This window comes from Pongo pygmaeus, chromosome 1 (assembly GCF_028885625.2).
Source record: "Pongo pygmaeus isolate AG05252 chromosome 1, NHGRI_mPonPyg2-v2.0_pri, whole genome shotgun sequence".
NCBI lineage: Eukaryota > Metazoa > Chordata > Mammalia > Primates > Hominidae > Pongo > Pongo pygmaeus.
Window position 1 is genome coordinate 228044513 of NC_072373.2, and position 15107 is coordinate 228059619.

General features: G+C 56.4%; 1 protein-coding gene across 6 annotated transcripts in view; it reads right to left on the reverse strand.

Annotated features, from left to right (window-relative positions):
• The window catches only part of PRDM16 (PR/SET domain 16), a 364158-nt gene that overhangs the window by 243392 nt on the left and 105659 nt on the right, over positions 1-15107 (reverse strand). For all 6 annotated transcript variants that reach the window (XM_063660225.1, XM_063660224.1, XM_063660222.1 and 3 more), the window contains exon 2: positions 5581-5930. In XM_063660225.1, the coding sequence (XP_063516295.1) occupies positions 5581-5930 (350 nt within the window). The remainder of the gene's footprint in view (positions 1-5580; positions 5931-15107) is intronic.

Genomic DNA, 15107 nt, shown 5'->3' on the forward strand with positions numbered 1-15107 from the left:
TAATATTTGCTGGTGAGAGGACATTCAGGAGGAAGGGAGAAGGGGACTGGGGTTTGTGTGTGGGAAGGGGTGGCCTGGGTGATTCCCTACCCTACCCTGTAGACCTGGCCACATTGCAAAAACCCTGGAGCAAATTTGCCATTGTCCCTCCTGCCATCAGACTGAACTGGGTCTCGGCACTTGGGGCCCTCCAGTGCTCCCTGGTAAGTGGGGAAGCTGGTTCTGGGTGCTGCATTTTTATGCCTGCCTCACGGTGCCTTTAAAAGCCCATCATGGACATTTGTGCTGTGATGTTGGAGACTGAAGCCCCACAGCACTGTCCCTCCTGCTGTCCCAGGGAGCCAGAGGCCTGGCTGGGCTGCCCTCACCCTACTCCATCGTCATCCTATCACTTGGGACAAAATGGACCTGCAAATGTGTTTCTCATTTCTCCCACTCAGGAACAGAAGAGCATCAGTATTCCAAACACATGTAGGGGGACAGGCCTGTGTCCACAGAAGAGGTTTTACTTCCTTACAAATCCTGCCTTTCTTCAAGGCTGGGCATTTTGGATAAAATTCCATATTACAGGTGAGGACATTTCTCATCTTCTCAGAGTACAGGCTGTACTTGCTCTCACCCATCCCTGGCTGCTGTGTAGCTCCTGGTCCACAGGGGAGACTGGCAGGTCCTGGCCCTGCCAAAGGCTCTCACTGGGCTCTGGGGACCCAGGAGGCACCGGCTTGGGGGTCCCATGATGGCAGTGCCAGAGAATTGGTGTGGCCCAAGGCCTCTGGGCTGACCCCAGAGCTTCCCACAGGCCCTGGCCCAGATACAGTGCATTTGTTGATGGAACAAATAAACACACATTAATATTCAGTAAATAACGCCGGGGGTGAGGTCGTCCACTTCAGTACATTCTTCAAATAATTGAAACCCCATCAATTCACATTAACATTTTTCACCCAGCCTCTTCAGCAGAGGCAGAGGCACTTACTCATCAGCGTTCTGATTACAGGCAGGGCTGCTGATGCCTTCGAGAGCCTTTCTGGGGAGACACAGTCAACAAAGAAACAAGCAGACCTTGGGTGGGAGACAGTGGCCGATGCAGTGAGCAAAGTGCCCCCAGTGCCTCCCCTGGGGGTCCTGCGGGATCCCGCCCCAGCAGGCCCCGAGCTGCAGGACCCTGGACACACAGCTGAAAGCCCAGCCGGGGGCAGGTTGCCTCCCCAGCGCCTCACCCACGGCCTCCTCCCTCTGGGCTGTCACCGGGCAGCCACCTCTTAATTAGCAAAATAAACAGCACGATGATAAATGTCACGATTTACTCAACTAATGATGAAAATCATTGTTTTTGCAGACCCCAGGGCGAGCGAATGCGCTCACGGGTGATTTCCTCCAGGCAGGTGGGCTTTAGTGGCGACAGGCGGGGTGTGGCATTTGGGAAGAGACTGAGCCCGGCTATGTCCAGATGGAGGAGGCCAGGAATTTCGGGTGCCCTTCCTGACAAGCCCCCTCCCTGAGACGAAGCCCATGGGGCCGTTTCCACACACCCCTGGGGCACACACACAGCCATGCACAGAGTGAGCCCCCAGGTCGGGGGTGGGGCATCTGACTCAGGGCACATCTCAGGATGCCCCACAGCACCCAGGAACAAAGCAGGTTTAGTCAGCGACTATTCCTAATACACAGGAGGGAGAGAGGACGGGGCGGCCCTCCCCAAAGCGTCAGCCTCAGTGTAGAAGGAATGCGGGCTTCTAACCAGCAACTGAGGCCAGAGGAAACTCAGCTCCCGACGCCCAGCCTCATTCCTGCGTTGCTAACAGAAAGCTCCCACTTGAAGTAAGGCTGCCGCACGACCTTGAAGTAAGGCTGCCCCACGACCTTGAAGTAAGGCTGCCCCACGAACTTGAACCCAAAGCTCGTGGGTGCCTCACGTGCTGCCCGCCCAATCCCTCGTCCCCAGGGAGTCGTGCTGTCATCTACATCGGCCCCACGTCGGGGAGAGAAGAGCCCCCGACCCTCCCCAGTTGTCCCAAAGCCGAGTGTTGCCTGGCACTGTGTCTCTTGCTATACAAAGAGAAAGGAAATTGGACCTTCTCATTTTATTTCAACTGAATTGTCCAGAACAAGAACTTTGTTCTCAGAGTAGAAAGAAAATGGTTTCCATGGTGTCCCAAAATGACAGTAAGAATAATCCACGTGACTTTTATTTCAAACCTGTCCTTCGAGAGACGCAAACCCTGTTCCTGCAGGGGCTGCTGCCTGGCGAGATCCCTTTGCTCACGCCACTCCCAGACCCCCTCTCCTCCAGGGGAACCCCACTTCGGAGCTCAGAGTGGCCACAACACCGTGCTCCTGGCCACCACAGACGGAGGCCAAAATGACACCGATCCTTCTCGGATTTTGCTTGTTATCTTTGCTAAAATATCTTTACTTGTTCTTTTTCAGTAAATAAATACCGTAGACATTACAGTAAAGTCATATCACTCTGATTCATAACACTTAATTACCAGTGCGAAAGTGAACAATTATACATATGAAATTCAGGACCATCAGAGACGACACGCAGGCATGGGCTGTCCCAGGCCTGACCTGGGATCTTGCTGGTGTGACGCTGGCACCCATGTTTTTCTCTGTCCCAGGCCTGACCTGGGATCCCCCTGGCGTGACGCTGGCACCCATGTTTTTCTCTGTCCCAGGCCTGACCTGGGATCCCCCTGGCATGACACTGGCACCCATGTTTTTCTCTGTCCCAGGCCTGCTCTCGCCGAGCTCACTGCAGGGGCATGGAGGGGAAGGGCTAGCAGGCCCGCCTTGTTGGTGTGAGTGGCTTGGGAAGGGGACTCAGCAGAAGGTCCTTCTCACGTCTGGAACTACAGAGGGATCCGAGCCCTGAAGCCTGGTGTTCCTGTACCATCTCAGGCCCCTGTTCACGGCACTCGGAAGACAAGCCAGGCAGTCGGCAAGAGGAAGAAGTCCTCAGAGAAAGAGTCACCCGCAAGTCACTTCTCCCTCCAGAGCCACCTCGGGGAAGGCAAAAACCAGGGGGAAACAGCAAACAGCTCTTTCGGGACAGGTGGAAAATTCTGGGAAGGCTGCTTAAGGGGAAGATGTCAGTTTTCCTGCCCAAAAACCCCAACTGCGGTGGCTGGAGGTGGGGAGAAACCTCCCTGATGGACGGACATTGTTCATTTCAGGCAGACGTGGCTGCCACCTAATTCCCGCCCCCTGCTTCCTCCTCTCTCTCCTTCTCAGAGGAGGTGGTGGCTTCCTGCCCAGTTCCAATGTCAGCTCCCGAAGGCACCGACGCACATGGCTGCTCCCCGCCCCATCTGATAGAAGCAACAAAACTCAAAGGTGGTCCCAAAACCAGGGAGTCGGTGCCCGAACTCGCAAGGAAAACAAGGTCAGGCGAGATCCTGCCGGGTGCGCGGGGAGCACCGTTTGAGGGTGTCGGGGGGAGAGTAAATATTTCTAAGCGCCGGCAGGAGGGGTATCTGTCAGGTGGCCACCATGGAACAGAGCCCTCCGCAGAAACGGGAGGTGCGCTGTGAGGAGAGCGCGTTCCCTCACGTACACACACACCCGGGATAAACACACCGCAAAGTCAACAGGCACCGGCAGGCAGCGGCGCAGCCTGCACCGGGCCTGGCACCACGCGGACATCATGATACGGGTCATTTCTTTAAAAAAAAAAGCAAATAGAAACTTGTATCAGAGTAGACAAGAACAAAGTCACCTGAAGGTCATCCAAAGTGCTACCTGCAGGGCCCCTGGACCTCTCACATCCACAAGCCACCTCCTGATTAAACAGTCCAGACCTTTCTAAGTGTGACGGACAAACACCCTTGAATTCCTCTCCCACACACCAGGCAGGGCGGGACAGGCCACTTCTGCCAAAGTTACTTCCACCGCACAGCCAAAGACAGATATTGCCAGAAAAATGCTCTCCTTGGTCCCATGAGGGGTCTGTAGGGCCATGAAGCTGGGCAGTGTCTCCACCGAGGTCTTCGACTCCAAACTCTCTCCCTGTCCTGCCTCACTGGGGACCCTGGCCCCTGGCCCCTGGCCAGTCTCTCCCAAAGGTGACCCGACCTTGGGCCCACACACACTGTCCTCTGCCTCTCAATGGGGGGGTACGCCTGTTCCACAGGGGCTGCCTGTAGAGCTGTAGCTTCCACCCTGCTGGACGGCCGCAGACTCTGCTATGCGTATCTTAAGGCACCGGGACCCCCACGGCTCTGTAAAGGGCGGGGGAGCTTTAAGCTGACACTCAAGGAGCAGCTCCTGAGTCCCCCTATATCCTTGACAAGGAGCCACACAGGACTCTGTGAGCTACCAAGGACCACATCTGACTGCTGGGAACTGCCAAGATGCCCTGGTCTCCTTGCCCAGGGAGGATGCACTCAGCTCTGCAGGGTGCGGGCAGCCTCTGGCCCCCAGGCCGTCAGTGTTCTTACAAAGGGCTCTTAATGCCGCCAGCCCGGGGAGGGCTCAAGGGCTGCTGGAGGCCACAGGAACCTCCCCAGGGCCTATCTGAGTTGGGGCAGGCCTGATAGTGAGCATGGACCTGGCTGGGGACTTCTCCAGAGCCACGAGCGGCCAGGAGAGGAGGGGGGCAAGACGAAGGACCCTGCCCCCACCCGTCTGGGGGTCCTCTTCCCTGCTCAGGCCATTTGCCCATGAGGAGCCCACCTCCATCCGGGCACTTCAGAGGCTGGGAGGCACAGGGGGAATCCGACTGGTGTTCCCATTTTCCACCCAGGCAGGGGCCCTGCCAAAAATACCACCGACAATTGGCTGTGTGGGGCCGGCAGAAGGGCCAGGGCCCACCAGGAAGTGCACTTTGTGTGGCGGGGTGGGGCTCTTAGTCCCCGTAGGACCACTCAAGGGCCCCCAACACCGGGGCCTAGCATCCCTCACAGCCTGGGCAGGACGCTCTGGGTGCTCCCCGCTCAGAGCCGTCCCAGGGACGCCCTCTCTCCGACCCCTACAGCAGGATCACCAGGCCAGCCTCAGACCCTCAAGGCCAGTCACGTCGTGGTGGGAAAATTTAAACAGCCAGCCATCCCTCCCTGGCAGGATGGGGCTTGTGCCCCTGGAGTTGGAGAAGCTGAGGCTGCTCTTAGGCCACTGGCTGACGGGGCAGGTGGGGAAGGTGGCAGCCGGGGCAGCTTGGCCACCAGGTGTGACTTGTGAGCTGCTCCACACTGCCCTGGCCTGGAATGAAGCCCTGGAGTGCAGCCGCCTGTTCTGGGACTTCCTATTAATCTCCCTGCCCTGCCGCGACGGCAGTGTTCGCGCCTGGGATCCGGCGGGAAGCACGGGATGTTTTAAGACATGAGCTCATGAAAGACACATTTCCGGGAGAGAGTGGGCGTGGCCTACAGGGCTGACAGGCACCCACGAGGACCTCTGATGCTTTCTGAGTCGCATCAGGCAAGCTGCAGGATAAAATACGCTGGGAAATGTGACATTTGAACGCTCTCTCTGGCCGCGCCTCCCGCCTCGGGCAGTGGCTGCTCAGCCCGGCTTTATAAATAGATTGAACACAAGATAAATGGCCGTGATCAGTCATGCTCAGGCGCGATCGCTCACCTCCCATCCGAAGTCTGTCTCCTTCGCCGCCGCCCGGGGCACCACCACGCAGGGGCCCAGCCTCTCCCCGGCTTCCATCTTCCTTTTGGCCCAGACCCCCAGGCCAGCCCCTGGGATGGAGGACTCTCGGAGCTCGAAGTCTGGTGGGATCGGAATGTCTTCAGGAATGTAGACCGGGGCCTCATACGGCGAGCCCTCCTTGGGGGTGAAGTCCTCGCTGGTGGGGAAGGGGGACGGTGGCCCCACGGGGATGGGTGACATGGCACTGTCCTCAGCCTCGTCCTCCGCGCTGTGGCTGGCCAGCAGGTCCCGGTTGGGCTCATACATATTATTTACAATGTCACCGTCACCTAAAGGAGACAATGCAGCGTCAACCTCTGCAGCACATGCCCCACCCGGTGTGTACAGCTCAGGGAGTGCTGGGGACTCGGGCGTCAATGGGGACCGAGGGTGCTCAGGGGCCCAGAAGGCCCAGCTGCCACCCCTGCCCGGGAGATGCTGCCTCCACTCTGCCCTGAGCCCAGCTGCCATCACTTGATGTCAGAGGCTCCAGAGGATGGGATCCTACCAGGCTCCTTTGGGGCCAACATTTCTGATGGGATGGCACAGCCCAGCACACCCTGGCTCACCCACCCTGGCTCCCACAGCCACCTGAGGATGTGCCAGCTAGTCCTGCCCTAGGGGAACCAGGGAAGGAGCTGCCTGTGCCTTGCAAGCTTGGGGACAGCCAGTGAAGCCGTCATGCGTGGCAGCTGACCCAGGGCTGGCTGATAGTGAAATATTTGCACCGGAACACTCCAAATGTCTTCTGTAGCCTTGGAAATCAGGGAGGGCGAAGTCCTAATTGCCTGGGAGGACTCAGAATTTGGGTGAATGTGAAATGTGCTCAGTGCTGCTTCCCTGCACTTAGGCTGCAGCCTGGACATCCCTGCACTTGGGCCTCAGGCTGGACATCCCTGTACTTGGGCTGCAGCCTGGACATCCCTGCATTTGGGCCGCAGCCTGGACATCTCTGCACTTGGGCCTCAGCCTGGACATCTCTGCACTTGGGCCGCAGCCTGGACATCCCTGCACTTGGGCCACACCTGAACATGCACTGGGGTAGGGCCAGCTGGGTCTTAGGGAGGCTCATGGAAGCTCCTGATGATCTCGACACAGGCTAGGAACAGGTCTGCTGAGGTCATGGATATCGGACTCACGGGGCCCCAGGTCACTGAACTGAGCAATGAGAGGGTGCCCAGTTTGTCTGTCTGGGGTAGGCCTTTGGGGTCCGTCCTAAGAGAGGGTGGGTGCCAAGATAGTGTGTGTGTGCAGCTGAAACTATACCAGAGTGTAGCCTGAGGCACCGGGGGGAGATGGGCAGGGCAAGGAGGAGTCCAGACAGGAAGAAAAGCAAAGCCCTCCACCCAGTTCAGCCAAACCAGGACTCAGGCAGGTGAATGTTAACGGTGGCAGATTCACCATCGCCAGAAGGCAGAAACAGCCCAAACGTCCTTCTGCGAGGGAATGAGGGAACGGATGAGTAGTGGATGGTACCTCCCCTCCCCAAGGAGGAAGGCGGCCTGGACCAGCCCCGGACATGCGGCACTCGGCGTAGGAAGCCGATGCAGAGGGTCACACCTATGGCACCACCCCTCCCCAAGGAGGAGGGTGGCCCTGTCACGCGCAGCCTGGACCAGCCCCGGACATGCACCACTCTGCATAGGAAGCCGATGCAGAGGGTCACACCTGCCTGGCGGCGTTTAGACAACTCATCCAGCACAGGCACCCAGAGACAGACACAGATGGGAGATTTCGGGGACTGGGGTGGGGGTGACAGTGAGAGGCCCAGGTCTCCTTTCGGGGTGATGAGGTGTCTGGAAACTAGAGAGGGGGTGGTTGCACCGCTGGGTGAACGGCTCAGTGCCGCTGAATCGCCCCCTTTACATCGGTTGAATTCTGCCTCCATAACATAAAAAAGGCAGGCGCGAGTGTTAGGTGGGGAGCAGCAGGAAGGGGCAGGAGGTGGGGTGAGCTCCGTCACCCTGACCTGATCTAGATCTTTCCAAGCAAGGCCCTCCTTCTGTGGCTGCCTCGAGGACCCGTGAAAGCGACTGGACCCCGGTCCCGCTGGCCCTCGCCTCCCGGCCCCCGCCCTGCACCCTGTCGTTGGCTGCAGAAACAGAAGCCTCTAAGGAGACCAGAACTTTTAAATACAGGAAAAATGACTTCAGATTCCTCACACTGGTTGCAAACAGATCAGCACAAGAAGTAGCAAAATGCTTTCTTTCAAAAGAAACCAAAGTCTTGGGGGGAAAAGTCGTAAGGAAAACACTTATTTAATTTATCAGCATTCAGAGAAGTAATTATTATGTTTTAAGTGGCCAACGGGTCCTTTCTAGTTGACACGGCAGATCCTTTCAGAGACGCAGCCACAGAACTGCCGCTGTTGTTCCTCCGCCCTAAAGACCTGAAGTTGTTTAGGTTTGAAAGAACACCCCCATAACCCCTGCCCCACTGACTGTGTGCAGCAGAAAGGTAAATTGGGGGGGCGGTAATTAACATGGCATCTTATTATTCGGAACTGGTAACTGCACGGAGCTCGCAAACAAAGTCGGGTTGGACGCCGAAGCTCCCTCGACGCACTCCTTAACTCCTTTCGGGCGTGGGCGCCTCTGCCTGAAGGACAAGTAGGAATTAGAACCCCAGGTGTTTTTGGGAGTTCCGCTGGAGCCCGAAGTGGGGCAGCGCCCGCATCAAGTGCATATCCGTTGCAGGGCTCCGTTTAAAACACGGCTTTTTTTTCCGTTTGAATTCTACTTCCCAAAACCCCTGACCCGCTGGAGGAAAATCAGCGCTTTAAGGGCATGTTTAATTTACTGGCCAAGCAAACAGCTTAGGAGAGAAAGGTAGTGTTTCCTGCTGATTAAAGGCAGGTCTGTGCATCGGGCCCCCGGCCTCCCTTCCCCGGCGGTCACGGGGCTAAGCGATTGCCCACAGCCTCCAGGAAAAACCCGTCTCATTTTGCTGTCCCTGTTGCTGGGGGAGAGGGAGCTCTTCTTTCAAGGGTGGGTGAGAGGAGGACTAATTAGTGTGCAGAAAACATTTTGAGAAAATGAGGTGCACAGAACAGCCCTAAAGCCTGGAGAAAGAGGGAAGCCTGCACGGAGGCTTCAGCAGGGCCAGGGCCCACAAATCGCTGGCTCTCCTGCGCAGAGGCTCCAGCAGGCCAGGCACAAACCACTCGCTCTCTGGGGTCCCCGGGGCAACCGGAGCCGGGAGATCAGAGTCAGCCCTTCTCCACCCTGAGCTCCAGCCAGGATGCCCCCGAGAGGGTCAGCAAGCTCAGGAGGCTGCCCGACCCTCTACCCTGCTGGACAGGCTTGTTCTGGACGTAGGCATCTTTTCACTGAGGTCCCCAGACCCTACCACCCAGGCCTCTGTGACAAGGGTGTGCATTTCCGGCAGGCACTCTCTCGTAGGTCAGCGTGCAGGGCCAGGATCATGTATGACTTTGGAGATGTAGGCTGGGTAACAGCGTGTGATTGACTTGTCAGGAGACCTGACATCCTTTATTTGGGATTTGCCATGATCTCATTCCAGGGTACTGAGGCCATCATTTCTAGAATTTCTATGGAGAGACCTACGGAATTATAAAAGCAAGGAGGGGAGTGGGGAGGCAGGGAGCTCAGGAGGGAAGAGGCAGACTTGGCTGGCAGGGAGCTGAGTGACCCCGAGTCGGGGCCAAGGCCACCCCTTTCTGCCTGTGAAGCACCTCCCGAGCTGCCAGTTCCAGCCGAGTCTATGTTCTCGGGCATCTCCAGGGGGAGGCCCCGCTTTGAGTCTTGTCACACACACGTATGAGCAATCGTCATTTGATGGCATAATATAGGTCAGGGAGGTGAAGAAACCTTGCTGCCTCCCCGGGCTGGGACAGAGACCGAGCTGGCCGGGAGCCCACGGTGAGCTCGGCCCCTCACACTGCCCCTGGGTTCCACCACAACTCTTGGTTTAGGGCTGCGTCTCTTTCAGCCTCACAGTGGGAGCTTTCCGCACCCCTCACCCAGGCTGTAGGAAATGATCCCGGAACAGAGGCCACCCCCACCATCTCCCAAGAGAGCCATGTCTAGAAAGCAAAGCTATGACCAGGGTTTTGGGGTCTGGAGAGAGAGAGAGAAGAGAAGAGGCCACAGATCAGGACCACTGTGCTAAACCGGCCAGGACAGGAGCCCAACAGCCAACAGGGGATCCCTCACTACCATCCACCTGCCAGGACCACGCAAGCAGTGCCCTCAGAGGGGGATTCCCAACACGACGACCCCTTCCCCGCAGCCGGAGCGCAGAGTGGCTCTGGGGCAGGGATGGGCAGATTTCAGCCTAGATTCTTGGCCAGACGGAGTACAAGGGGGTTTTTCGGAGTGGGTATCTGCCTGGCTGTGCTTCCTCCTTCATCACGTGGTTTTAAGGAGAAGCCATGAGGCCTGCAGGCCCCACTGGGCAGGAAAGAGGCACCATGCGGCGGCTGGCAGGGAAGGGCGGCCCCCAGAGTGCGTGTGAATGTGAGCATCCTGTGCGTATCCATGTGTAAGCATGTGTAAGACCGTGTGTAAGACTGTGTGTGTATAATACCATGTGTAAGGCCGTGTGTAAGACTGCGTGTGTAAGACCGTGTGTAAGACCATGTGTAAGGCCATGTGTAAGACTGCGTGTGTAAGACCGTGTGTAAGGCTGTGTGTAAGATTGCATGTGTAAGACTGCGTGTGTAAGGCCATGTGTAAGACTGCGTGTGTAAGACCTTGTGTAAGGCTGTGTGTAAGATTGCGTGTGTAAGACTGCGTGTGTGAGGCTGTGTGTAAGGCCATGTGTAAGACTGCGTGTGTAAGCAGAGGGCCCGGTTGGGAATCTGAAAAGGTGTCCAGGGCAACCTCAGCTGACCCCAGCCTCTATGCGGCCTCTGGGTTGGGAAATGCTGTTCTCTTCTGTCTGGAGACCCCTCAGGAGGAAGGGTCTCTCGTCTGCTGGGTGAGGGGCTGAAGTTCGGGCCCCCTTGCCTCCCTCCCTCAAGGGCAAGGCAGCAAATGGCGCTCGGCTGCCCAGGGCTGCCTTCGTCCAGGCCCCATGCAGGTTCCCTGGGGGCCTCCTGATGCCGGCCTTCGGGCCCTGTGGGGACTCGGTCCCACCCAGCTGCACACCTCTCTATGGGGCCAAGATGTGGTCCTGGAGATGCCCAAGATGGGACCCACTGGGGGGAACTGTGCCAAGGGCAGGCTGGCCTCTACGCGGCGTTTCTTACAACTGCACACACAGCTACGTGATTTCAAGGAACATTTCAGCGAAAAGAACACCCACTCCAAAAATCTATGGTTCCTTACTCCACCTGTGTGCACATGGATGTGTGCTTACTTTGGGCCTGTGAGTTTACAGCAGAACATACTTAATGATTCCTGCCCAGCTCCGAGATACCTTGTCTTGGCCTGGGGGGGTGGGAGGAGCTGCTTAAAACAAACAAACAAAAAACAAAACAAAAAACGGAAACAACAGAAACAACTGTGGAGGGTGGCAGTGGGTGCTCCTGATCAACCTGAGAAACAGCAGGGAATCCTTTGCTGTGCAGTTCCCTGAAATGTCACATTTCAGAAAACCTAAGGTCAAAAGTATGAGACGGAAGGGACAGGAAAGTCCAGGGATAAAGATTCTGCACTGCAAACCACTAAGAACCTTGTCATTCGTTAATGTCTTTGTCATGATGGAGCAAACAAGCCCGGCGGCAGGCTGGGGAGGGTCCACCGTGATAGGAACAGGGACCGGGAAAGCAAGGGTGGCCCACACTCAGGCCACATATCTCCGGGCTTTGGGAGCCATCTCTCTAACCAGAAAAGCTTGTACGAGATCACTCCAGGCCGGATCACCTTGGAATCTTCCACACCCTCCCAGGAGGCTCGTGCCTGGTGAGCAGGGCAAGGCAGAGGCCAGTGCGGTGCCAGGACGCAGGTGCCCGGCCTTGAGAGCGGGCGGCCCCTTCAATCTGCACCGCGGTACCGCGCGGGCCTGCCCTGAGTCCAGGTTGGTAGCCAGGTGGGTGCTCGAGGGCCCTTTTCTCTCCCTTATGCTGCCTGATGGATCTGCCACCCCACAGCAGGTTTCTCAGCCTGTTTCCAGGTGTTGGGATGGATGTGACGTCACAGTCTCTCAGGTGCCCGCACCCAGCCATGTGGACCAAGCAGTGAGTGGCTCCGGGAGGAGGGTGTGCTCTCCCTCAGGGGAGCTGCCCACTGTACAGCTGGGGAAACAGAGACACGGGGGGTGAAGGAGCCTGTCATCCCCCAGTGAGGGCTGAGGGCTGGAACCACACCCACTCCTGAGTCCACGCTCCCTGCCCCGGCACCCAGCCTGTCCATGCCCTGGGGCACAAGCGCTGACCCCAGTCCTGGCCCTGCCAGCCTCTCTGCCTCACCCTAGTCCAAGCGGAGCCCTCTTATTTTGGTTGGGATCCGCTACACGTCCCCCACAACCATCAGGCAGAGAAGTCCAGAGCAGAGAGAACATGTGTGGTGGGAGTCGTAGGGGCACTTTCAAAACTGGGGAGAGCCTTGGATGGGGTTTGTCTGAGTTCCTCCAAGCTCCTGACAGTAACATCAGGCCTCAAGTCCCGTGAAAGGTGCAGCATCGGGTCACCCCATTCTCCAAACCCACAGGGCCAGGGCCAGCCCAGGGGAAGGGCTGGGCAAGGTGTTCAGAGCGAGGTGGGACCGAAAGGTTTTAGAGGTCGGGCGGACCCGGCTGTGGGTTTCAGCCCCTGTGGCTCAGGAGTCTGAGTGGAGTCCCCGACAGCAGCCTCTGCATCCCCTGGGGACTCGCTAGAGCTGTAATTCAGGGGCCCACCCAGGCCCACTGACCTGGGGCAGGGCTGGTGTGTGCAGGCAATCTGTGCTGCAGCAAAGCCTCCAGGAGGGGTGCCCTCAAGGAGCAGGGCCCTCGAGTTTGGGAAGGTGGGGATGGGGACAGATGGGGAAATGCTGAGTGACAAGGGTGCATCCTGGGGGAAATAGGGTTTAACACAGAGGGAACCAGGCCTTTCTAAAATGTCGAGAACATCACCCTGAAAATCTGGACTGAAACCGTTATTGGCACTGAGGTTTTTCAAGTAAGTACACACATTTGCCACTCAGTCGGAGAACAGCAAGTGGCAGCCTCCAGGAGCCCCGGCCTCCGGGAGAACAGCAGCTGGGCTGCAAAGCACTTTTCCCATCCAAAGCCTTCCCAGGAAGACGTGGCTGTTAAAGAACCACCTCTCCGCAGAGCTCGGTTCTGGGTCTGGGGCTGTGCAGAGGTAAGGGAGGCAGATGGAGGCCTGCGGGAGAGAGGGGAGATTCGCCAAGAATTTCAGAAGGACTGTGTTCGAGACGCCCCTCGCCTGTCTGTGTAGATCTGGCCTCCAAAAGCTTCAAGTCTAAAACTGCCCCTGCAACTGCTTTCTCTCATGAAAGGCGTTTTTTACTGGGTGTGAGGGGACCAAACTCTTGCTGTCTTATTGCCACGTGCTCCTCATCTTCTCCCCTAATATCGCTGGCAGGGAGAGGATCCACTCCCCAGCCCACCAAACGCCGGGCTGTCGTTCTTGTAAAACCCAGCCTTGGCCGAGCCTTGCAAGTCTGTTTTTAACTGCAGTCTCCTGCCCAGAGGCAGCCAGGCACTGCGGCCTGGTGTCTGCCAGAAGGGTCTTCCTGCTCCAAGGAGCTGTGCTGCCTGCTTTGAAAGAGGCAGGACCCAGCACGAGGCAGCTCTTCAAAGGCCACCTCGAGGTGTGAATGCCTCAGGTTGCATTCAGTCTCACCTGGCCCATCCAAAACAGTATCTAAACTTACTGATCAGTTCAGGCCAACATATAAATGCAATTACAAAGGGAGGCAAAACTTCAGGACAGAGAACGCCTCCATCACAACTCCAAGACTGTGAGGAAACATGGTCCCTGGTTGACCACACAGCTGTTCGATTCTAGAATGATTCCAGGAACAACTTTGGAGCAATCAGCCTCTAATCAGACAACAGAGCACTGACGTTGGCTCACTGCGCTGGGGACTGGCCGGCTGCTGATATTGACTGGGCCGCGGAGCATGCAGCCAGCACCGTGGTCCAGCTCATTCTTGCAGCAGTCCTGGAGGGAAGGCAGAGCTGTGACCTCACCCAGTTTATACATCAAAGAAGTGAAGCTCAGAGAGTGAGCAACTTGCTCAATGCCACACAGCTAGTCAGGAACAAGCTGGGAGATTTTAAACAGTCTTGATTTTGAAGCTCTCAATCACCACTCTAACAACCCCGTGTTCTCCCTACAATGACAAAACACCTCAAACAGTTTCCTGGCAGTCAGTAAGGGCCTTGGTCATGTCCAGCAGAAGAGGTATGGGTGGGAGTGTGAATAGATGCTGGTAGATGGATGGAGAGATAAATAGCTGAATGGATGGGTGGGTGGGTGGATGAATTTATGAATGGATGGAAAGATTGATGGATGGGTGAATAGATGAATGGATGGATGAGTAAATGGATGCTTTGGTGGATGGGTGAATGAATGGAAGATGGTGGATGAATACATAGATAAGTGGATGAATGGATAAGTGTATAGATACATGAGTGGATGGATGAGTTAACGGATGGATGGATGAGGGGATGGATGGATGGATGAGTGGATGGAAGGAAAAATGGATGGATGAGTGCTTGGATGGGTTAATGGGTGGATGAATGAATGAATGGGTGTGTGAATGAATGGGTGGATGGATGAGTGGATAGATGGGTGGATGGATGGTTAGACGGAAGGAAGGAAGAATGGATAGATGAATGAGTGCATGGATGGGTTAATGGATGAATGGATGAATGGATGGGTGGGTGAATCAAGGGGTGGATGGATGGATGGATTTATAAGGGGATGGATGGATGGAGGGATGGATGGAAGAATAGATGGACGGATAGATGGATGGGCGGATGGATGGATAGATGGATGGATGGATGGACAGATGGTGGATGAATGCATAGATAGTTGGATGAATGTCTGGGTGGATAGATGAGGGGTTAGATGGGTACATGGATGGACGGATAGATGCATGGGTGGTGGATGGATGGATGGACGGAAGGAAGAATGAATAAATGAATGAGTGCATGGATGGGTTAATGAGTGAATGGATGAATGGATGGGTGGGTGAATCAATGGGTGGGTGGATGGATGGATGGATGTAGCCTGGTGTCTGCCAGAAAGGTCTTCCTGCTCCGAGGAGCTGTGCTGCCCTGCTCTGAAAGAGGCAGGACCCAGCATGAGGCAGCTCTTCCCCAAAGGCCACCTCAAGGTGTGAATGCCTCCAGGAAAACAGGGGATGAATGGATGGAGGGATAGATGGAAGAATAGATGGATGTATACACAGACGGACAGATGGACGGATGGATGGGTGGATGGATGGATGGATGGATGGACGGACAGATGGTGGATGAATGCATAGATAGGTGGATGAATGGCTGGGTGGGTAGATGAGGGGATAGATGGGTAAATGGATGGATGGATA